At 39.8% G+C, this 25023-nt stretch overlaps 2 protein-coding genes across 4 annotated transcripts in view; both read right to left on the bottom strand.

Moving 5' to 3' along the window:
- gmds (GDP-mannose 4,6-dehydratase) overlaps positions 1 to 8102 on the bottom strand; it is a 217894-nt gene extending 209792 nt beyond the window's left edge. The window contains exon 1 of the mRNA XM_078169035.1: positions 7856 to 8102. Within this exon, the coding sequence (XP_078025161.1) occupies positions 7856 to 7954 (99 nt within the window). The 5' untranslated portion in view covers positions 7955 to 8102. The remainder of the gene's footprint in view (positions 1 to 7855) is intronic.
- An 8758-nt stretch (positions 8103 to 16860) lies between these two features.
- Positions 16861 to 25023, bottom strand: part of mylk4b (myosin light chain kinase family, member 4b) — a 39601-nt gene continuing 31438 nt past the window's right edge. For all 3 annotated transcript variants that reach the window (XM_033611333.2, XM_033611334.2, XM_033611332.2), the window contains 11 exons: positions 24358 to 24757; positions 23942 to 24171; positions 23323 to 23428; positions 22463 to 22556; positions 21216 to 21325; positions 20968 to 21109; positions 20555 to 20625; positions 20318 to 20446; positions 19979 to 20210; positions 18362 to 18410; positions 16861 to 18250 (listed from right to left, as the gene is read on the bottom strand). In XM_033611333.2, coding sequence (XP_033467224.2) covers positions 18366 to 18410; positions 19979 to 20210; positions 20318 to 20446; positions 20555 to 20625; positions 20968 to 21109; positions 21216 to 21325; positions 22463 to 22556; positions 23323 to 23428; positions 23942 to 24171; positions 24358 to 24757 — 1559 coding nt within the window. In that variant the 3' untranslated portion in view covers positions 16861 to 18250; positions 18362 to 18365. The remainder of the gene's footprint in view (positions 18251 to 18361; positions 18411 to 19978; positions 20211 to 20317; positions 20447 to 20554; positions 20626 to 20967; positions 21110 to 21215; positions 21326 to 22462; positions 22557 to 23322; positions 23429 to 23941; positions 24172 to 24357; positions 24758 to 25023) is intronic.

Here is a 25023-nt window from a genome sequence, read left to right as displayed (position 1 = left end):
ATTTTCAACTTGAATAATTCATTCCTTAACATCTGATTTGTGATTTAAATGTTCCCTTGATTTTTTTTGAGCAGTCTATTTCAAATATTTTTCATGTCTGTTTCTTCATTTTCTGTATTTTTCTGTCCTAATTTTCAGAAAAATACAATAGGCCTTTAAAAATGTAATAATCAAAACAATTCTATTAACAATATTACATAAAACTAGAGAAAACAAATGGTGAATTCAGATAGAATTAATGAAACAGGAGACGGTGAAAGGACAGAGGGGGAAAAAAAACTAAAGCTGATGTTGATGTTAGACTAAATCAGTCCATGTGTCTGAAATATGTTCACTATGTTCGCTCATCAGAACTGCCTCCCTGAGTGCTATCATTAGCTCCAATCAACATTCCCATCATTATCACATCATCATCTCGTGGTTTCATTAAGAGGATGGGTGCACATCAATATCAGTAGGTGAGAAACACACACAAGAAAGCTGGCAAGTTTTTGGTCTTTCACTTTAAAACTATTTCTTCCATTGATGTGCTGCTTCTGCAGTGCGGAGAAGAAAAATAATCATGTCACTCCAATATGTTTAATCGCAACAAATGCCTCAGACACTAGCTATGTGTTTTTCAATGCCAGTGCCAACACAATACCCGAGTTTCAGGACAATCTAAAACTCTTCATACCTCACTTCAAGAATTATAAACTTGTTTCCACAAAAAACTTTTTTCATTTCATCATTTTCTACCCATGAAAAGAGTGGAAGAATCAGTAAAATTCTGATTGCAATGAGTGTTTTTGAGAATTTCTGATGAAATATTTACATTTATATTATACCATCTTTTCAATGACATATAATGAAGTTCTTCAGATGTTGTCATGGAGGTCACTTTCTTTTCCTATCCTATCCTGTCTGTAATTACCCAGGGCCCAAATAGACTCAGATGTCCAAAACCCATATTCAGTTTACTACCACTAGAAACCAAAAAAGTAGCAAACATTCACATTTCAGAAGCAAGACATTGATTTTTTTTGGCAGTTAAAGATATATTTGTACATACTAGTAAGGGTGCGTAAATATAATGTAGTAAGTCGTTCAAACTTCTTTAACTAATAGGACTATCAACCAATCAATGTCATCTTCAGCCAAAGCAAAGGAGGGAGTCTGTGATGTCTTTGCACAAACCCCAGCACTATGAGTTTAGTGCCCCCTGCTGGTGGGATGATGAATTATTGGGACCTTAACCAAATCGTATCACTAGAGACGCTCTGTGACCTTAAGTACCTAATCAAGGTTAGGTCGCCTGCCTAGCATTAAGGCAAAAAATAACAAATGTAAAGACCAAAATTTAAAGAGCGTGGTCCGTGTGCCTGGAGGCACTGTGCATGTATTTATGCAAACATAGAGTTCATGGCTGTACGTGCGTTTGTCATTGTGTGTAAACTACAAATTATTCACTTTAATGTGCTTTCATTAGACCACAAGGAGCAGCTGCTAAGCACGCCACTGGTCTGCAATTAGGCCTGAGATGGTTTAATGATGCTGTAATCACAGCCCACAACGCATACAAGCATATGCACACACACATAAACACACACACACACACAGCAGTAAGTAGGAACACTTGGTGTGCTATGAATCTCTGTCTCCCCCCTCTACTTCAGGAAATCAGGTTGGTCACTGGAAAAAATGACGAGAGCTTCCTGGTATCAATATAACTTCCTGTAATCTTCATTTCACTCACTGAACGTACAGTACGCATATAAAACTTGAGTTTGAATCCATATCCCTGTGTTCACTCCAGCTGAACTTACATCTCTTCCTGTCTAACTACAAGTTACCAGACTTCATTCAGATGAGGAATCAGCCTTGAAGGAGCCATCAGCAGCCATTATGAGCGACAGAGGGGATGTGTGCACAGATTCTTAGCTTTATGATTATTATTGCTGGCATTCACTCAAATTCTATCCTGTGCTGCTAACAGAGGAGTCAGTGGAAGGAGGTGAGGACGGAATGAGAGAAGTGTATCAAACGGCAACAAAGGATGAAGAAAAGAGACTCGTAGGATGAGCATCAAACAGCTCGAGGGGTCATATCGCGGCGCAGCCTTGTTTTCCCAACCAGAGGAGCAGAAGAAAGACGTGTGAACCTCAAAGCCAAAATAAAGTTTTACCGTTGAACAACACAGAGGCTGGAGCTGTCCTCTTCATAACCCCAGATCGTAAAACAGCACCATGAGCCAGAGCCCCTGCCCGGCTCTGCAGCTCTGCCTTGGCACTCAGGTGGTCTCCCATAACTCACACCCTCTCATTCCGATACTTCACACTGAGACAACAGTCAAAAATATTCAGACTGAGCAGCATGCTGCCCTGAAATATATGAACAGTTAGCCAGCCGATTTATGGCATCACTGTGACCCTGACACCCCAGCTAGTGACTTCTGAGATGATCTATCCAGATGCTGCTTGCCTCCTGCCTCACAGTATTCAACAGTATTGCCATGATCAGTGATATAAAAATGAATTAACACTGTTATTCTTTGTTTTTTTGTTAAAGACAGTGAGGGGAGGAGGAGCTTTGGAAAGTGCTGCTTGAGAGAAGGAATGTGAGATACTGAAAATGACTTTCCAAGATCTCTGATCGTGAAGGGGATAGGGCTGCATTCTGGGAACGGTCAACTTACAACTTTCACCTCAAACAATTAAACAGTCCCCAGGTCTCTGCTTATTTGCCCTATTTTGTTTGAAAATGAACTCCCAGAAACTAACAATGCCCTTCTTGGACACACATTCAAACACCTATATTCAAATGCAAACTGAGATGCAAATGTATCTGACAGGTTCACACTGCTGTCATCGTTCGAGAAATAGCCATGCTGAGAAATTTAAATACAGAAAAGCTAGCTTACACATTAAACTTTCTGAAGAGCATCAACCCACTTCTTTATTGTAGAGATGGCCAAGAGAAATGGTTGACCATCTTCCATGATGGCTCTTCAATTCTATTCCAAAATGTATTCCCAATATATATAAATATGTAGAACATTATGCAATATGCATTTATAGAAGATTTTATGTCAGTGAAATTGAATTTGTAGGTAAAATATCAGATTGGAATGCCTGACAACTATCTGACGAACCAAACAACTTGTATAAAAATCACATAAATTTCTTGCAATGGCCAAACAAAAAGAACAGAGCAGCAGGAACAAGGAGCGAGAGAGAGAAAGAGGTTGGTCTTTAAAATCAGCTTTTATACTCTTGGTGTCTGTGGTTTCACAACAAATAATAAAAATACAAAGACACACTTTAAGCATAATTACAACCAATATCAAAAACCTAAACCCAAACTATGACACATTAATGTTTGCAATTGGGGAATCATAGACGCATTAATGGACTTAAAAGCATGTGATATGCAAATCTGAATACTGACTACACTTAAAGGTGAAATGAACCACAAAAGCTGTTTTAAATCTGCTTACATAAGGCAAGGTTTTAGCCTCAGTCTCTAACCATGATAGTGAATGGACTTAGGCATGTTTGACTCTCAGGGTAGGTTTTTCATGACAATCAATTTGGGCCTTGTCCTTTCTCATTGTAACCATGACAATGACACAACTTCCTGACCTCCAGGCACAGAAACAATGACAAAAAAGCCATAGCAGTAAAATGAGAGCAAACACGCTTGACAACATCATCACTCTTTCACTTAACATTTAACGTCATAGTGTCATTTAAAAACTGACCCATGCTGATGTAATTTACTCTGTAACTAAATACCAGTAAGGCCAGTTCTGCCAAGCTACCACTCCTCTATATCCATTGTTTAGATCTTTTGCTTGGATAATGATCCTTTAGGTAAAGGTCACAATTATGTCTTACACAATGACAAATGTTTCCCATCACAGTAGCAGCATGTTGTCAAACAGGAAGTCTTTTTGAAGTCAACCTGGTACCTGCCTTCCCATAGATCATATACAGAATCACCTAGATGTTTCCTAAATTTTCTTTAACAATGACTGAATTGTGTCCATAGAATAAACACAAATAATATAACAATCCTCCATTTAAGGCCTCTCAAAACACAACTAGTATGGTCCAAAGTTTGACACAGATCATACATTACTGCTTATAAAGTCCATCAAATGGCTTACTCTCAGACACATCACATACATACACTGTCAAACAGATGATTATCTTTATTCATGTTGGCCCACACATCCAGTCATTTTGGTCGAGGTCATGAGCAAACTGTCAAGGACTCTGAACCTCAGCATCCTCTCTGCCCTTACATTTTCCTCTTACATTCCTACATAATTCAGACATTGCTTTGGAGTGCATGCAAACAGCTTGTTCCTGCTGCCCCCAGATGGACCAAAAAAAAAAAAATCAATTACTGCAGGTTTTACCACTCAAAGGAAGATTGTACATGTAAACTGGTGGGATCTAATTAAAATATCCATTATTCACTGATTTAATTAACATTTAAAAAAAAATTTTAACAGTAACTGAGTAACATAAACCTAAAGGACCTTATCTTATACCAAAGCAAAGTGTAGCACAGCACAGGACAACTGTTATTGCTAGTTTCAGACCCAACTGTCATATTCATGGCCAGTATCCACACTGTGTAAGCAGCAAATGTACTTGAGCACATCTGTATGCCCATGGGCGTGTAGCTCTTAAAATGAGATTTGTCCAAGCACATTGTTGGTGGACTGCTATTTTGAGGCAGCTGAAAGCAACTGACCCCTCCCTAAGCTCCGCCCCTTCGTAATGGTCCATCAAGCTGTTGGAGTTAGCATGTAGCCCACAGTAACGAACTGCATTCCCTTAAGAAATATTATCAATTTTTTTTTTAAGTGATTTCAGAGAGAGGCAGGCAGAGGGATCTACTTGTGTTTGAAGGGTATATCCAGGATGTCAAACTCACTCTGCAGCAAAAACAGGTTGGAAAGAAGCTATCGTTAAAGCCTATGTATAGGCTACAGGTGACAGTGTAAAAGTGAACCACCACATCACTGGCGATCCGAACAGAAGACAATGAATATAAAAGGAAACTTTGCCCAATTTCAACCAGCTGTGCGTCATCACAGTGTGTGTGAAGAAACAGTGTTTGTCTATCCCTGTGACGCCAGCCACCAGTCCTCTGGCGCCGGACAGGTGGAGAGCTCCATGGGAAGCTTAACAGCGTTTATCTGCACACACTGCAATGACACACAGCTAGTTGAATATTGTCAGTTTCCCTGCTTCCCATCCCTGGTTCCTCTAAAGCAGGGTAGGTCTTTATTCAGTGTTATAATCATTAAAAAGCAAAATCAGCATACTTATAAATTAGAAGGATATAACTTTGGTAGTTTTCTAACACTTGTGCGGAAGAAACGTTTATCCCCTTACACCCTCTCCAGGTAACAAGTATCATTAATATATGTGCCCAGCTCAAAATCCACATAACGAGCCTGAAAATGAAGGAAATCTGAAATGATTGCATGAAAATATATGGAGTATAGCTGTGTACTTGTTGGCCCTTTGTTGGAGCTGGTAGATGCTACACTGTGATTGGCTAGTCTGTGCTCTAGGAGCGGGACACCATTGTACCATTGACCAACAAAACACCTATGAATATATCCACAAACTGTTGACTTTTTAGGAGGGCTGATATCAACTGTGCTTTGTACTCTATGTGTCTGAGTTGACAGGCACAAAGTAAATATCTTCAAGTAGACTTTACTTCTGTGTATTGTTATCTCTTATTTTAGGACTAGGAGGAAGTAGACTGGGTGGTTCACAGACCTGTAATCTTGACTTCACTCACTGAGGGTACAGTATGAATTCTAAAACTGGTTTTCATATACATATGTTGCAAACACCGTGAGAGACATGCAGTTGGAATTTAAGGCAGCAAACACATTTGTCATACATTAGCTCTTATCATGTTATCATCTGTTTTCCAAATTAATATGTATGAGCAAGCTGCAAGATTACAAAATAAGCTAATGAAGTTTTTGTTTTTGCTCATGAACATCACTTTGGTTATCTTATATGAGACTTTGTATAAAATTGCCACATTGTGATTTATATCTCTTATAACATTATAAGGATTTACACTATATTGCCTTGTCTTATTCTACAACCTCCACTTGGAGCACCTGACTCAATTGTAATAAAAGTAAGTTGCAACTATTGTGATAACTGATTAACTCTTTAAATAACTCTCCCAGCAAAATTGCAGACTTGCTGGTTTCATTTACTGCTTTTCTGTGCCATATAGTACACTGAATATCTTTGAGATGTCGAAGTAGGAAATTTGAAGAAGTCACCTTGGGTTCTGGGAAATTATAGTCATTATCACTATGGTATTACATTTTATGGCAAATCAATGAATCAATGAATCAATCAATTAACTTTTATTCAAATAGCACATTTCATACAAAGTAATTTCAATGCGCGTTTACATACAACATGTGTGAATAAAAACAAATTAAGTCTTGAGAGTAATTAAGAGAGACAAAACAATTAATAGAGACAGTAATCAGCAGTATAATCAATAATGTAAATAATCATTCGTTGCAACCCTATATATTCTATATAATGTATATACTGTAACAAGGATGTCAACCGCATTGCCCAGCCTTATTCTACATACTCCACACATCACTTTTGGGTCATGATTCTGCTCTATTTTATTCATTTACCATTCAGTGTAACCTAATTAGTAATAAATTAAGAGTTAAGAGAAAGTAGTTACAAGTTAAACAGAAGGAGTATATCGAATCACAAACAGCTACAAAAAAAACAAATAATAATAATGTCAAGGATGACACCACAAACTCTGATTTAATGATAGCACTAATGCAGAAGTGCAGGTGTCAGTGAGGCATCATACATAGTACAAACCTATTAGCATCAAAATATACCTAAAGTACTTAAAGTAAAAGTTCTTATTGTGCAGAATGGCCCATTTTAGAATAATGTAAGTTATATTATTGAATGTTATATTATATTATTGGTTATATTATTATTATAATAATTGGTGCATTGATGCATAACATTACTTTTATGTTGCTAGTGGTAGAAGTGGAGCTTATTGTTTTACTTTATATACTGCTGGGTAGATTGTGCATTTCCCCAATAAAGTCTTACCTTTATCCACAATAATATATCAAAATGTATTTGTTAATTACATATTGCATTATAACTCTGAATTTGCAAAGTAACTAATGACTATATGTATCAAATAAATGAGTGCAGTAAAAAGGACAATATTTGCCTCCAAAATGTAGTGGAGTACTGTTATAAGTATAGCCTTGTAGCAGAAAATGGAAGTACTCAAGTTAAGTACAAGTACCTCAAAATGGTACTTAAGTACAGTACTTGAGTGCATGTACATAATGTCCATTACTGTTTAGCTGCTACAGAAGGGATATCAATGGAAAGGTGGCTAATGTGTAACCTGACAACTTCCTTGTAGTGGGAGTATGTGTTTGAGATAAGAGAGATAATGGGAGAAGAAAGGATGGCTTCATGGAAAACGTTTCTCCTCTCTTCTGGCAAGATATGTCAAAACTGAACGGTAAACAGCTTCAGGCACAACTTCAGTGTAACTTTGTTAACCTAAATCAACAGAGGGAATTAGCACACTTCAAACGCCAGAGGTAGAAGACAGAAAAGATATAATTTCAGGGCAAATGGAGATTTAATAGTGACACACTGAGTTTTTTAAGCACCTGACATAGGTGTAAACGCCACCGGCAGTTTAAACAAGCATATCCCCATGAAAGAAATCACTACAGAGATCGTTAAAGTGTTTTTCGACAACAGTCTAACTAGCTAGGTGTGCCTTAGGTATGAATGAACCTCACCTGCCCGGTGATGCCTGTGATGACGGCCACCTTCCTCTCCTTCTTCAGCTGTCCGTTCACCGCAGAGCTAACGTTAGCAGGCTCGGAGCACAGGGCCATGTCTTCTCCGCTGGATGTTTAAACTCAGCTGCAACACCGACCGAAAGAACGGACAAAAAAACCTGCCTGTGCGGTGTGTTGAAAGTGAGAGTACCGACAGGTCTCCTCAGCATCCGTAAACCAAACTACAGTACTACAAAGTGCAGTACGTAGCAGGAAGCGGCTGACCGATCAGCCAATGGGAGGAGAGAGAGTGGGAGCAGCGGAGGAGGCTTCACTAAAGAGGGCAGAGTCTCTGAGAGGGCTGCGAGTCTCTTAGCACAGCGCCACTCACAGGATGGAGGGAGAAAGTTAGCTTTCTGTTGTATCAATGACGGGTGTTTTGTGTCGCTATTTGTCAGCAGCAATGGTGAAATATGACTAAGTACATTTACTAAGGCAGTAAAGGCACTGTACTTAAATATGATTCTGAGTTATTTGTACTTTACTTGAGTACTTTCATGTTATGCTACTTTATACTTCTACTCTGGCAGCAGTGTGAGAGTCATGGTATTTTCTTTTTTTTGTTAGTTTTAACACCACACAACCTGCCCTGCTCACAATTAAGCTACTGGACAAGCAGGTGGATGCTCCATTACTGGCCTGGATCACCAACTACCTCACAGGTTGATAGTTCTTCTGTGAGGCTGAAGAGCAAAGTGTTGGACATAACAGTGAGTGGCACAGTGGGACCTCAGGGAAAAGTGTCTCCCTTCTTGTTTAACGTAACACCTCAGACTTCAGAAAACATTATCGCCCACAGTCCTGCCACTTGCAGAAGTTTTCAGATGACTCTGCGGCTATAGGCTGTATCAGCTGGGGACAGGAGGCTGGGTACATAAGTGTGGTGGACAGTTTTATGGAGTGGTGTCAACCAAATCACCTGCAACTCATGTCAAGTCAAATTTATTCATATAGTACTTTACACACAAACACTATTGATCAAAAGTGCTCTACAACACACACAGGAAAACAAAAACAAAAGGAAGGACACAAACAAAAGTTTGAGATATAATAGCGATAAAATGATAACAGTGATAACAGAATATCACTACTGTTATTATTAGACCTATAGTAAAAACTATCCTCATTTTAATACTCTCATCACATTGTGACAGCACAGCAATAATGACATTTACATTACACACAGTTAAAGGCTAGTGAGTAAAAGTTTGCTTGAAGATGACTCTTAAAAATCTCAGTGGTGGGGGAGAATCAGATGGTGGGAGGAAGAGAATTCCAGTGATAGAGAAGGCCCTGTCCCCACAACAATTAGACCTGGATCTCGGGACAGACAGTAATCTTTGGTCAGATTATCTCAGTTCTCTCAAAGTGTGATATGGGGAGAGGAACTTTACAATGTAAGAGTGGGCAAGACTTTTAAACACTTTGCAGAAAAATACCAGAATCTTAAAATTTGTCCTGTAGCTAACAGGGAGGCAAGAATGGGGGTAATGTGCCTCCTCTTTGAGGACCTTGTTAAAACTCTTGCTACTGCATTTGGACTAGTTGAAGACAAGACAAACAAGAGTGAGTAATACCAAAATATAATGAGTTGCAATAATCAAGGCGGGAGGATATGAAAGCGTGGATGACCTCCTCCTGGTCAGAGGTACAGAGAATGATCTGAATTTGGAGATGGTGCGCAGCTGCATGAAACCTAATTTTACTACACAGTTGATCTGTTTGTCAAACTTTGATTCAGAGTCAAGTATGCTGATAGAGACAAGGATCTGTTCTATAAATATGAAGAGAGACAGTTTAAAGCAGAACCAGACACCCTGACCCATTCCTTTAATCTGTGAATGAGAAAAGCGTGATCTACTGTGTCAAAGGCTGTGGTTAGATCTAGGAGCAAGTGGACGGAGCAGTTTCCTGAGTCAGCAGCTAGGAGGAGGTAATTTGTTGTTCTTAGTTAGGCTGATTCAGTACTGCGAAGAGCTCTGAAACCAGATTTGAATTTTTTTTAAAAGCAGTTTTGGAGCCAGATGGGTTCATAAATTACTTTTTCAAGTATTTTCAAAAGAAAGGGACATTTGATTGGTCAGTAGAGAATGGGGGATTGGTCTGTTTATGTAAGAGTGAAGGATCTAGATTCTGTTTTTTAGCAAGGGGCTGCACAACTGCATGTTTGAAATTTTAGGGAACATGGCTGGTTTCCAGGGATCTATTGATAACTGAAAGAATGCTGGGGCCGATGGTGCCAAAGATTTCTTTGAAGAGTTTAGTTGGAAACATGGCGAGAACAGGTGGAGGTCTTCATAGAAAAAACAATATGATAGAGCTCTGGTAAAGTAATGAAGTTAAAGGAATACTGAACTGCAGTGTTCTCAGAGACTCTTTACAGATGGAATAAAACTACCTCTGATATTAAGAATTTTGTGTCTGAAAAGGTTTAGGAATTCCTCACATTTAAGGACAGAGGCTTTTAAGCAGGAGGAGGGAGTTTAAAACACTAAAAAGTACTCTGAGATTATGACAGTTATGACAGCCTGCTGGTATTTACTCAAGAGACCCTACAGAATTTGAAAAGAGATCTGCAATTTATCCCGCTTCCACCTTTGCTCTGCCCTTCTACACGCTCTCCTTATTTCTATTGTATTGTTGTCAAGCCATGGTGAGGCTAAAGGCTTATGTGCTTTACTTTTAACTGGCGCGACACAGTGAATAGTGGCCAAATCAGTACTGTTCAATAATAAGACAAATATCTCTGTGCTTACATGAGATGGTGCAGCCTTACTGCTGGTAATGATGGGAGCTTCCCTGTGGGCCTCTGCAGACATAGTAGCAGTGGAGGAATTCATGATGCGGGAGTAGAGGAAAGCAGGACGAACATGAGAAGTTTGTTGCAAATTGAGATCAAAAATGATAGTCTTCTGATCAGATAGGTGAAACTCTTGTGTCACAGTGTCGGAGACAGATAAACCAGAGAAGAGAGCTAATCTAGGGTGTGGCCCTTAAAGGGACATTGTTTAGCATTTTCAGTGGTTTATTGGCAAAAATCGATGTCTGCATTCATAAATATGTCATCACTGGTGTACTGTTACCTCTACCAATAATCTGACTTATTCTCGTAAAAGGAGAATTTCGGATTTGTTTGTACATTGGGCGGGTAGGTCGTCTGTGGGGTTCCATAACGTTTCACCATCTTGAAAATACATCTGCCAGCAAGGCACATATAGCACTACCAGGGAATAGCCCCGCCTTCGGCATTTACGTTGAGAGCCAGGCCAACTCTGTGTGACTGAGAAGTCAAATGAGAGGAGCAAGAGGCACTTCGCTACTACCCCGGCAAATTTGAAAGCCTGCACTACTGCAGCATAACAAAGTCCCACTCTTTGAGCACAATGCAGGATCATGCATAGGCAGCATCACAGGAGGCGGAATCCTCGTGGCCAAGAAAGCGCAAAAGGGAATCAAAAAGGCAACATGACCAGCGAATTAAAAAAAACGAGTGTCAACATCGGGGTAGCCTTTCCCAGGTGGAGAGAGCTGCTGAAGGAGAAAGGTAATGCAATCACAGTAATGCGAGGAGAGGGATGAGGTGTGTGAGGTTGAGCCACTTGTCAGTTGTCAAAAGACAAGACATGATTGGTTTTCAATTTACACCTGCTACAACAGTCCTACGTTGTAAACACAGCCAGCATGGTGAGGAGGGGGTTTGTCAAGTTGCGTCACGTGTGTCTGTGTAGGAGCCTGAATGAATACTGCATGTAGTATCAGATGACATGGTTTCATCAATGTTATCACAGCTTTTTGGTACACAGCAGCTACCGTTGTTGCAATTCGAAACAGTGAGGTGCTATCCGTTTGAATGCAATATATGATTTCACCGTTAGATGGGAGAAATTCCTACAGACTGTGGCTTTAACATGTGTAAGGCCATTCTGTAGATCAAAGGATTCAGGTAAATTTATAAAATCACGGGTCATGGCTTCAGAGGGACAGCAAATGTGGATGTCACAATCTCCAAGAATGACAATGTTGTCGAATTTCAGAACACTGTGGGAAAGGAGATCAAAAAATTAATATCTGGCCCAGGGCATCTGTATACTAGCAGGCACAAATCGGGCAGGGTGCCATCTATCATAACAGTCAAAGATTCAAAAGATGAAAAGGGGCCATAAAAGTAATGGAGCACTTGAAGGCATTAGTGTGAATTAACCCCTCCGCCTCATGCTAGGTTGTAATCTAGGTTGTTGAAAGTAAGAATTGCCTGGCTTCAGTGAGAGAGGTCATCAGGTACACGCCATGAATCAGTGATAAAGAAGCAGTTTAGATTTTCTGACAGAATATAATCTCAACAGATAAGTGATTTGTTTGACAGTGATCTCTTGGAGGGAAGGGAAGGGTAGGGTGGAATTATTGTGGGTTTTCTAATAATAAGATTGTCGGCGTTAACTGAATGAGATGCTTTGGAGACAAAATTACAGTGTCTAAGTGTTAGACAGACTGGTATGTGACTTACAGGTGGAGCAACTGACAGTCCATGCCCCATGAGTGGTAGAGGATAATTTTGACCAGGTGTTCCAGAAGTTTCACTTGTACCAGGAACCCCATACCAGTGTCTTTACAGTGGCACTTAACCTTGATTGTGTGTGTGTGTGTGTGTGTGTGTGTGTGTGTGTGTGTGTGTGTGTGTGTGTGTGTTTGTGTGTTACCTCATGGTGTCAATTGTCACTCATAGTACTCATAGTCAATGTTTGCAGAGAGCAGCTTTGACCCCTGCAGGTTTGGATGAAGTCCATCAGGTCTGTACAGTTGGTTATGGTTCCAGAACAGGTCAAAGTTGTCAATAAAGTCCAGATTGCAGTGCAACTTCTCCTTTCAGACAGGTGTACAGTACGTTGTGAACGTTCAGTTCTCAGATTTTAGGGAAATGCATAGGCATCACCCCCTTCAGTAGAGGAATGTGAAAATGCCTCTCTCGTGACAAACCTTGCACAGATACAAATCAGTATAGTCAAGGTCAGACATTTTAGGGTACATACACAAACACATTTTTAGTGGAGGGGGGCTTAAATTATTGCCTTCATTGTTACACAAGATCTTACATTAGACTGCACAGAAACCTACTGTGGGGCTACTCTAGGGCAATAATGGCAAAAACAATGATTGACCCAAAAAATTAATAAAGCTTCTCATTTGAAACCAATATCCCATTTCAAAGTACTTAAATAGACCCCTCAAATAAAGTATAACCAAAGAGATTTTGTCACCATAGGTGGCACCAAATTCTGACCCGGCCCATGAACTAGTATTATTCTTGTACATTTGAGCATGTATGGTAACATCTGCTCCAGCTGAGAGCATCAGTAGCACTGCTCAACGTCCCAGAGTGCACAGCATGATGGGAGATGAGATTTCATTACAGTCTTAAGTAAACATGATCATATAAAAGTGGGGGGAAAACAAGTGCCTGGGGTCCTGAGAAGCACAGCAGTCTGCTCATCCACCCTGCCTGATCAAAAGAGAACAACACACAGCTCTGTTACAGCTCAGGGCTCTTCTTCTTCTCTTCTCTTGTTTGGACGACAGGTGTCTAGCTGTGTGCTTTGAGGTATTTGACTCTCACTGTGTGTCCACTGCTGTGCTGAAACCATCATCCTTCACACATGTGTTGTGAGTGGGGGAACACTTAAGAGTGCAGGGTTAGGTCCAGCTGAGAGGAAAGTAGATGGAGGGTCACTCTCATAGAGCAGCTAGCAATCAACACAGTTATACTTTAATTCTTCAGCAAGTTTCAAGTTGATGCCCCCCTTGGCATTGACCCTCGGGTGCATGAATACACAAACTGTGGTAAAAGCAAGTTTCCCAAGTGAGTTAGTAGTAACGAAATGGAAAATTACTCTCACTTTTTTGGTCCTCTTGCAAGTGTTCTGTGGATGTGAGACAGACACACCCTGAGAAAACCTATAGCTATATCTGCCACCATAAAGGAGCAGTGTGTAGGATTTCATGGCATCTAGTGGTGAGGATTGCAGATTGCAACCTGCTGAAACTTCTCCCATGTGCCAAAACTGAACTCCTCCTGCATGATTCCTTCAGTGTCCATTGTTACACTGAGAGCCAAATTATCTGCAGAGTTCTCCCCTGTTTGCAGCAAGAGGAGAGGATCTGAGTATCTTTATGAAAGGTTTCGGTCCTGATGGAAGTGGCCTCTTTCAGGGTGACATGTTGACAGGATTGATTACGCGTATCTGCCTGTGTTTGGTAGCATCTGTCTAAGTGTTTAAGTGCTCAAATGGTGAATATCCATCTGTCCCATTCTCTATATACCTTATATTCATTACTGCAGAACAGAAAATATGTTTCTGTGTAATTTACTGAAAGTTCAGACATAAATAAAAACAGATCTTGGAGATTTCATTGAGATGAGGTTGTGAAAGGATTTACCTGTATGTTAATTAAATTAATTTAGCTTAATTTCCTCTTCTCTTCCTGTTCCCAGAGCCCCTCACTTGCTTTAAAGATTTGACTTGCGCTGATAAATAAAACTCATTTTGGGACAGCAATCTGATATTTTGATAGATGTGAAAAGTCATAAAGGGGTTTTATGTGACAGTATAAACCCAGAACTGTAGTCTGTTATGTTTATGGGAGAAGATGTTTTATTTCTCACTTAACTGACTGTAATATATAATACAGCCTTATAATACATCAGGTGATGAGAGATGCCTTCCAGTATCTCTTCATGATATTCAACTTCAATTCTACTTATCTTCTCTTTGTCTCTCCGATACAGGGAGTGATCCCTCACTGCACAGAGAGGTGTTTGTTTGTCCAGGTGAATGATACAGAGGGGAACACAGTTGGATTTCAGTTGTTAAATGAGGATTTGATTCTCTGCAGCTGACTGTGTGAAGAGATGACAAACCCTTCAGTCAGTTATCATCACTTAACACAACCATTAATAAAGATACGTACGTATTTGTGTAGCCTGTCCTTATTCAGGTTACATGGTGGTGAGGAGGTTGTGTGGCTCAGGTTCAATCAATCAATCAATCAATCAATCAATCAGTCAAACAATTTTATTTATAAAGTCCAATATCACAAATCACATTTGCCTCACAGGGCTTTACAGCATACGACATCCCTCTGTCCTTTGGACCCTCAAAGCGGATAAGGAAAAACTCCCCAAAAAAAACCTTTAACGGGGGAAAAAAACATTAGAAACCTCAGGAAGAGCAACTGAGGAGGGATCCCTTTTCCAGGACGGACAGTGGATAGTGGTTCTATGTGGTTAGAGACACTGGAAGTTGCTTGACATCCTCCTGGACCCATATTCTTTATTTATGTTGACATTCTATATCTAATTTGTGTGCGTATGGGGAGTCTGGGGACAGAGGGTGTCATATACGTACAGACTGCAAAGTGCCTTGTGGCAAATTTGGAATTTGTGATACTATATGAATAGAACTGACTTGACTTGAGTCCGATCACATCAATAAATGGAATTTAATAATTTCTCTTCTTTTACAGTTCCTCAGATTGACAGATTAAATGATAGTCTGGGAATTAAGTGGTATAATACTGCTCCTCTTGATTAACAGCTGAAAGTCCCCAAGATAAAAAGTTTTTTTTTTTTTTACAACTTTCATTTTGTTCTTTTCATTTAATATGTATGATGCCATTTCTTCATTAAAAAAAATCATTCTATGCAGTAATAATGCAGTATCCATACAGGTACAGCGAGAGTAGTTATCCAGTAGCTAAACAGGTACAGCAGCACTGGTCCAGTATTGAGCCCCAGGGCCCTACATTGTTGAAAGGCATGCTGAGGGCCTCACAGTGTTTGTAGGAGGGAAACAGAAAAAAGCAGCATTTCAGGTTTTAAGTGTGCAAGTAGCCAGATGGTAAAAAAAATGGGTGCTTTAAACTGAGAAATGAATACCTGTTATGTTGTCCGTTAATAATAATTATTATTTTTATTACTATGTTTTACTCATTTACAATAAGTGTAACTGTGTTTTGTCACACAGATTGCCAAGTCTACACTGACATACCAGTTCAAAACCTACACTGAATGTGTTTTATCTCCATACAATTGCTGATAAAATAAAAATTGTCGTCAGACGATAGCCGACGTGTTCGGAGATTGGATTCCGGCCAGTGTGTTGCACCTTTTTTGTTCTCCTCATGGACTGCTTACCTGCATGCAACAAGAGCCAGCTCAGATGTGATTGGTCAGTTTCTACTTAGACTAACTAAATCAAGAATGTTTATGATACCAAAATCTTGTACCACTGACTACAGATGCTGCAACTATATGCAGATATCTGTTTATAGAGATTTTTGATCCTGCACCTCATTAATCCCTGTTCTAACCCCTGTTTTTTTGTGACCTTGCTACTGACTGCTGTCTTAAGTTTAACCCTCTAGAAAGAAACAACATAGGGCTAAATAAGCAAATATTAAAATTCTAAATTGGAATTGGAGTTGGCTTTAAATTTTTATGATGCAATTTGCAATTGTGCTTCCTAATTTCAGCTGGAAGCCTCCACAGTTATACTTTTTATTTTATTCTATTTCATTTTAACTTTTGTGTATGATGCCATTTTTTTATCATTATTTTTATGTATTTCTTTATTCATTTATATTATCATTCTGTACTTCTACTCTTGAGGCAAGGTGCCCTTACAGGAAATCTCATTATTGCCTTTTCCTTAATTCCTTAGCAATTAATTAGTTTTGCTTTTTTCTTCGAGGCTTCTGTAGAATGCTGTGCTGAGTGTGGACACGCAGGAATATGAAAGCTACCCAATAAACACACCATATGTGGATAGGCTGACACATTTACAATGTCAGTATGCATGTACATTTTTTTGTATATGTTTACAAAACTCAGTTTAACTTTCATGCAAATCGTCAAACAATTTAAAAATTAAACATAATCCACAGAAATACACTGTAAGAAACACTGCAAATATTTTCTAGTGTGCTTTATTTATTCGCTTATTCATATTCTACATGTAATTATGTCTCATCATTACACAAGAAAACTTGAAAAAGGTATCATAAATTCAATTACACAAGTATTCATTATCACAAAGCTTTTCCATTTCCAATTGGAGCAGCCAAAAACTGAGTGACAGACATTCATCCAACTTCCTATCTCTTTGAAAGAATGGGACAAAAAAAAGCACTGCCTGATGTTGTCTCTGCTCTGTTGTTGGCTTTCCATTAAGTTCAACTGTTCATTTACACATACAGTATTTGCAGAACTAAGTGAAATACTGTTTGTCTCTCATGAAAGAAATCCCATCTTGAGTAAAAGCTTTGCACTTCAAGTACAATCTGGTGTTGAACCAGTAAATAAATGAACATAAGAATCCACTTCAGTCATAAACATGAATCATTCATAGGTAGTATTCTGTTGTTCGTTATGCCTTCATGGAAGGTGAGAGGGCTACTCCAAACTGCCCAAGCAAAGGCGAACTAGTGGCATGAACGCATACAGAAGGCAATCCAGTCTACAGTGAAAACGTACCAGAGGTGTGGGTTGACTTTGGCTCGAACCAGGAAGTACTGAGTCATTGAGATATTCTCACTTTACAGGGGAATGAGAATATGTAGTGTTGTGGTATATACAAAATAAATTAATGCGGTGCGACTTCAACTTCAGCAAAGTTTACATGTTTTTTTTTACTTTATGTCAAGAAAGAAAAACATTTTTATAAGACTTGTAAATGAAAAGAAAGAAAGAAAATCTGTATTCACAAAAATATATTATTTAAATAACAGCATTCAATCTATAAGTCATTTGCTAATCTTGAAGAAATAGGCCAAAAAGTGCAAAGCATGCAACAAACCAGGACAACATGATGAACTGATCACTGTCAGACGAGAATAACAGTGTCTGTTTGACGCCAAACTGCTGATTTTCAGTTTTTCTTCATCTTTTCAGTGGTATATGTGGAAGTTGTAGAAGTGACAAGTAATTCAACTTCTTAGTCTAACATTCTGGATTCACCATTGCAACAGGTTGTTCTGTACACCACCATAGAGCGAGCAAGTCCTCACTATAACAGTCTGAAGTTTTGAGCTCTACAGGACAGCAAGCATGCTAGCAGATGGTTTGTGCCTCGATTGCAGCGTTTTTAAAAAGTCTCTTTCTCTCCTGCGGGCCTCGAACTATACAGGTTGGAACTACAAGCTGCAGCACTAAGCATACGATGCAAGAGTAGTTAAGCAGTAGCCATACAGGTACAGCGAGAGTAGTTATCCAGTAGCCAAACAGGTACAGCAGCATTGGTCCAGTATTGAGCCCCAGGGCCCTACATTGTTGAAAGGCATGCTGAGGGCCTCACAGTGTTTCTAGGGGGGAAACAGAAAAAAAAGCAGATTTCAGGTTTTAAGTTTGCAGATGGTGAAAAACTGATGTTTTAATACCTGTTATGTTGTGTGACAGGAAAATATCAGTCTTACCTGTCTAGCTATTTGGAGGAGGAGCATGTGTGGAGTGGCACTTGTTTTTCTGCAAAGAGAGAGAATCCACTGAATTAGTACCCTGGAGCAAACACCTGTATGTGCGCCAATCTATTAGGACCTTTTTTAGCTTTTTGGGGGCCTGATTTAGAATCACTGTCATTGTGCTTTGTCACACATATAACAAATCAGTTCAAAACCTACACTGAATGAGCTTCATAGAGTCTGGAATTACTGTAGAACTTTTTCATGCATTATCATGATCATTTGATTAAAATTTCAAACTCTAAAGTGATTAATTCAATGATGTCTAAAAATTCAATGTCAGGGTTGCCCTGGTGGCCTGGGGACACTGACGGTGCAATCTCAAAACCCTATCGGTTTGAAGCAATTTAGCCCCTGGGGGCAAAGGCAAATGTTTCAGGGGTTCCAGTGTAGCCAACGGATATCTAGTTAACCAACGCATTCTCGATTGAACTTGTCAAATATCATCGTTTTGTCAGTGGATTTATCATCCTGCATCTGTTGCTGACATTCTGGGATGCCATAATCAACACCAGATCATCAGCAAAAGTAGATAGTTAGGTTTAGGCAACAAAAGCAAGTGGCTAGGTTTAGAAAAAAAACATCATGGTTTGGCTTTTCATTCACATGGGAAGCAAACAGTAGCACAGGTGACAGTCTGGGGTTTTGTGGACACATCCACCTTCCCTCCTACCTGCCCTAAAGGGACATGCTCCTCCTGCTCCTTATTTTTCATTGTTACTGGCAGCATTTCAAACTGATGCTGTTTATGGGCTTTGTGAATTGATGCTGCCCAGTGGTGTACCATACCAACGTTGTTACCGTTGGAATTTCAAAATGAGGCCATCCAGCACCGTTATACACTGCTGCGGCCCGGTGGTATATCATCCCACTGGGAAAGGTGCCTTTTTGCATAGGCGTCTCATGGCAAAATCACTGACAAACTGACAATATTGCACAACTTAAGAATGAGAATGGTCTGGTTAACCGATAATGAATATTCAACCCAACACTTTCTGTTCTATGTGCTGGTCATTGTTTGCAGTCTAATTAGCAACTTGAGACATAAGAATAGGGTTGTTGGATATTTCAGCTAAACTCTATAAACAGATATCTGCATATGAATGCAGATAAATTAGAAAATAAGCCCATAAAAAGCTAAACTGTCATCAGACGATAGCCGATGGGTTCCAAGTTTGCCTTTATGCCAATGCTTTCTGCCTCTTTTGTTCTCCACACTGACTGTTCGCCTATCTTTGAGAAATAAAAAAGGATGGACTTGCAAATTTTTTTATGAAAAGTCTTTGAATTTTGCTTTCAATAAAGCAATTTTCGAATGTGTCTATGATATTCCATCTCACGATTGTATCACCTTGGCTTTAACATTTATAGTTCCAGTTGCATGATTGCTTTAATTTAGATACAGCATTAAGCATTGAGCCACTACAAAAAGCCCACAGAGTAGCAACAAGAGTTCTAATTGGCCAGCTGCTATGTTTTGTATACTGCGTGTTTACTATAGCAGGAAATCATCAGAGCTCTGACCAAACAGCTCTGTTTAACAGCACATTATGATGATGTTCAATAAATTACCTTTTGGCTAAGTCGATAGTGCAGACTCCGGTCTGACAGCCAGGGATGTCTGAGGGACTCTGATGCGCTCATCCTCCAGCTCTTGCTCTTCACCAGCAGAAGGGTGATGAAGTCTTTGGCCTCGTCGGAAATGTCTGCGAACTCCTCCTCCTCAAAGTTCCATTGACAGGCCAGGATGTTGTTTAGTGTCTCATTATCGTCGTCCCCGAGAAACGGAGACAAGCCACTTAGCCTGGACCAACAGAAAACAGAGGTCAGGGATGCTACTGAGTGTTTTTTTATCTACAGTATATACACAGTATGAGCATCCACAACTGTAAATGAGCATCCACAACTCACAGCATGTATGTGATGACACCAAGGCTCCACATGTCTGTGGGGAATGAAACAAACTCATAATTGATGACTTCAGGAGCTAAAAATTCAGGTGTCCCAAAATTGACCCTCAGCTTCTCCCTGGGCTTATACCTGTCAGAGACACAGGAGCAAAAACATGAAGTGAAGATACACCTGGGGCTCACAGCATCAGGTGACACTTAACAAAGCTTTAAACTGTAATGAGATGACAGATTTTACCTCCTGGCCAGGCCAAAATCTATGATTTTAATCTTGTTAGTCGCTCTGCTGACACAAAGAATGTTCTCAGGCTGAAAAAGAACAAAAGAGAAGGATTACAATACTGTACATACACAGATAAAGAATCAAATGCAATTCTGTTCAGCTGCTGGTTATGTATACATTTTTGGCTACAAATTCCTAAGGGGACTGCAGTGTATGGAGTATTAAATGTAACTAAGAAGTTGGAAAGAGCTATACACAAATAGAGTATAAAAAGTGGAAAACAATATTATAGTTGGGTTTGGGTTGTAAAACAGTAAACCTAAAGATGAAGAGTAGAGAGCATGACAACAAAAACTGGTTAAATAATAAAAATGAAAGGGACATTGCTGACTGTGAGAATACAAAATCCCAGGCTGAAGCAGCTTTACCTTGAGGTCAAGATGCAGGATGTACATCTTATGCATGTACTGCAGCCCCTCACAGATCTGGCGTATAAACAGCACCGTGTCCAGCTCTGTCAGGTTGTAGTTCTCATCAATGATGCGGTCAAACAGCTCCCCTCCCTCAACACTATGGTACAGAGGGAAGTACGAAAACAATTACAGTGAGGAAGCATTTGTAACTTTGTTAAACTGACAAATGAGAACACACACAGCATGCAGGTACTCTGACTTACTATTCCATGACCAGGATGATGTCATGGCGCGACTCAAAGGCGGCATACAGCTGGATGAGGTTGGCGTGGTTCAGCTGGTTCATCACCTGGATCTCATTCCTCACCACGTCCTGAGAGACAGACAGACAAAAGACAGAAACACAAACTAGTTAATTGAGGTAAACCCACCAGGTGTTAGAAACCATAGATGTTTATAATTATGAAATGATTTTTGGTTTCTAAGACTTTTAGACTTGTAAACTGGAAAAAATGTATGGAAGTTCATCAGTGACAAAAGTCTGTGAGTCAAGATTTGAAAAAGAGCATGTAAGGAGTTGTTTTAAGATCAACCAGGGAAAGTAGCTGGACTTCATTTGCTCTGTAGAAAAAATCAAAATCATTATTTACACTTTTACTATGTTTGTGTGGTTTCTATTCCTCACAAGATTACTGTGAGCTGGAAGTAAGGTGTTACGACGTTAGACCACACCCTTGTGCATTCCCATTTTTAAAAAGTGCATAAAGACTTCTGTGAAAAACAGAAAGGATCTGAATCAAGAACCCTGATATGATGCATAGACAAAATTCTGTAAATCATTTAAACCATTAAATTGGCTGCATCATATTCCTTGTTAACCCCTTGTTAACTTGTTTATTGTTATGCACCAAAGCACCAAGGTAAATTCCTTGTTTGTAAAAATCTACTCGATCTAATGTCAAATCACCAAATTTTGCAGGAGATTAATCCAAAGAGAGGATGCTGGCATCAGGTACCTCTCATAGTTTGGGTAGCTTTTTTTCTAGGTCATACTGTATCACGGACTCTGATCTTTGCACACTAGTATCAGCTACAGTATACAGACTATATAGGACACAGTCAGTTTTGTCATGGATGCTCACTGACAGCAACATGAGCCAGCCAAGGATTTGGCTGTGTGTTTGGTGGGCTCTGAGTCGGCTCCAAGCCTTTTGAATATCTCAGAGGATAACGTAGCCGCAGAGCTATGCTCGGACATCTGACCTGTCTCATCACTTTCAGATGACTGAGGGCAAGAAAGACACAATGAGGGTGACAGACTTCCACATGCCCATGCCCTCTAGGCTATTGAGCTGGGTCTATTTTTAAAATGTAATCCTTTATGGTGCTTAGCAATGATAAAAGAAACCTTCCATTAGACTGTCTGGGGAAACAGACATCCCAATGCCATTGCAGAACATGTATTCTGTTACTGTACATATTCAGCATTCACTGGCCGTCATTACTGCACCTTCTCTTTCTGGCTCCTGGCTTTGATGATTTTGGCAGCCAATGTCAGACCAGATGAGTTCTCTACACACTTGTGGACTTGTCCAAAGCGTCCCCTAATGGAAGAAAAGCAGATAGATGAGTCAAACAAATATGTAGATACTAGAGACAGAGTATAAGAACTATCTAGAAACTTCATTTGGGATTTAAAAAAATGTTTATTCTAGTGCTATTTTGATTTTTTGTGTTCTAATTTATGTAATTTATCTTTGTCATTCCAAATAACTGATGGTTACACCATCTCAAACAAAGGACTTTATGATTTTCTCTGCTTTATATCATTGTCTCCTTTAGATTTCAGTTAGTTTTGGTTAGACGAAACACCCAATCTGAAGATGTCCATTTGGGCATTGGTAAGTTGTGACAGGCATTATTTATTTATTTATTTAATATTTATATATATTTTACCAAACAATTATTCATTGTAAAAATAACTTGTAATAATTGATTATGAAAATAAGTATTAATCATCATGGCTCCTTCAGTCATGCAGTAATTAGGGCTATGTACCATGCCATTATGTCAGTAATTTGAAAAATGTGCTTGCGTGCTAAGGGGTAATCTCCACTTCTAGAGGCAGGATTTAGCGCTGCTCTATTACATCAGAGAGGCCCGCTATTTCACAAGAGCCCCCCGAGGCTCTCAAACAAATGCCCTTTAGCGGGACAATAAAAGGCCTTGGAAAAAACTATTAGACGTCCCCTCACAGGCTGTGAGATCCTCTGTTATTTCATTAGAGAGGACCAATGTGTTTGTGTCTGTGGCTGTAACTGAGCGAAATGAAAACATACTTTTGAGAGTCAGGTTGTCATTGGTACTCACCCTCCCAGGACCTCGTCCTTGTTGATGGTGTAATAGGTGGCTATCTGATGAGGTTTGGGAGTCACGATGCGGTGGTCAAAAGGTGCTACTGGTGGAGGGCTTAAGTCTGAAGAAACCATAAAGAAATACAAAATAAAGAGAATTAGCTGTTGCTGAGAACAGAAAGTATGAAACGTATGAGCTGAGCCCCCAGAAACAAAGTGGATCAAAATAGCAGCATGCCAGTGTCTCATTATCTGCTCTGCCAGCTGTGCCGACTGACATGTTAGTGATGCTTGAATAGGCATGGTGTTATGACACTGGAGCTGCTTCAAAGTCTGAGGAATGAAAAGATAAATATCACCAACTAACAACCAAGTCGGGTCTACTTGGAGCCGGCAACTCATGAATATGGCAACAAACAGGATTAACTTCAAACAGGACCGTAGTCAGAGTGGGATGCATCTTTTATGGACATTTTTTTGGTGTAAATTGTAAACTGCAGTCTCATGTTTACACTACTTGATCATTACTGGGCGATTATTGATTAAAGAAGTATGTCTCAGTGAAAAAAGTATTTTACCACATTGTTTTCTTGGATTGTTCTCATGCATTCATGCACTGTAAAAACATGTCTCACCAACAGTAAATTCCTTCTCTGATGACTCTCCCTCCTTCCTCTCCTCTTCTGCCTCTGCCTTTACTTTGTCAGATTTGGAGGCCTGAGGCGCGCCCCCCTCCACCACCTGTCCATCAGCATTTTCCACTTTACTGTCTTCCACTCTGCTCTTCTTGGTGTCATCCTTCACCAGGTCTTCCTCTGTGACATGACGTTTGCTGCACGTGGCCACATCGCTGTTCTCCTCAGTGCTACATGTGATAATTCAAGAAAACATAGAGCACATTTAAAATTTCACTTTATTTATAAACATTTGCAATTTTTTCCCTCTCTTCCACCAAGGAATTTGCTCTTAACCAACTAAAAAAACAACACACTATTTACTCATAGTTATATAAATGACAGCATCAGGGTGAACTGTGATTGGCCAGAAATACCTTTCTTTTGGTAGGGGAGAGGTCTTGCAGATATCTGCAATGACACACGGGGCCGTGCCCGAGTTTGAGGACACTTCTGCCTCTCCTTTATGCTTCGTCTTCCCATCAACCTCCACTTTTTCAGCCTGTTCTGGACTAACATCTTCTGCCTCTTCTTCTGACTGCGAGTCCTCAAAGACATCCCCCTCCTCTTCCTCCTCAATTGCCTGCTTCCTGTCCTCTGGCTGGGTGGCAGAGGTGTGTGATTCGTTTAGGATCAGCTCTGCAGACTCTTGTTTTCTTCCTTTGTCCTTCCCCCTTTGATTGTCAGCCTCTGCTTTTCCATGGGAATGCTCAGTGTTCTGCCTGTTGAGCTTTTCCACCTGTTCCTGTAGCTCAGGCTCATTCAGCAAGAAAGTGTCTGAGGTGGGAGAAACACAGCAAAAAACCGTAAGGAATTGCGCCACTCTCTACGGACATTTATTACTACTCTGTAAATCTGTGACCCTGGAATGGATACAATTCAATCATGATACATATTCGCATTCTTTATATTTTATGCAATATTAAACCCACTAGGGATGGCAATGTTTGCCAAATCAGGTTTGAGGTAATTTGGAAACAGTGTCACCACAACATACTTTGTCCACTAGAGAGCACTGCAAGTTGATTTTCAAGCTGTAAAAT

The sequence above is a fragment of the Epinephelus lanceolatus genome, chromosome 6, assembly GCF_041903045.1.
Source record: "Epinephelus lanceolatus isolate andai-2023 chromosome 6, ASM4190304v1, whole genome shotgun sequence".
In the NCBI taxonomy this organism is placed as follows: Eukaryota; Metazoa; Chordata; class Actinopteri; order Perciformes; family Serranidae; genus Epinephelus; species Epinephelus lanceolatus.
The sequence above is the reverse complement of the archived record's forward strand: the minus strand, read 5'-3'. Positions and strand labels throughout refer to the sequence as shown.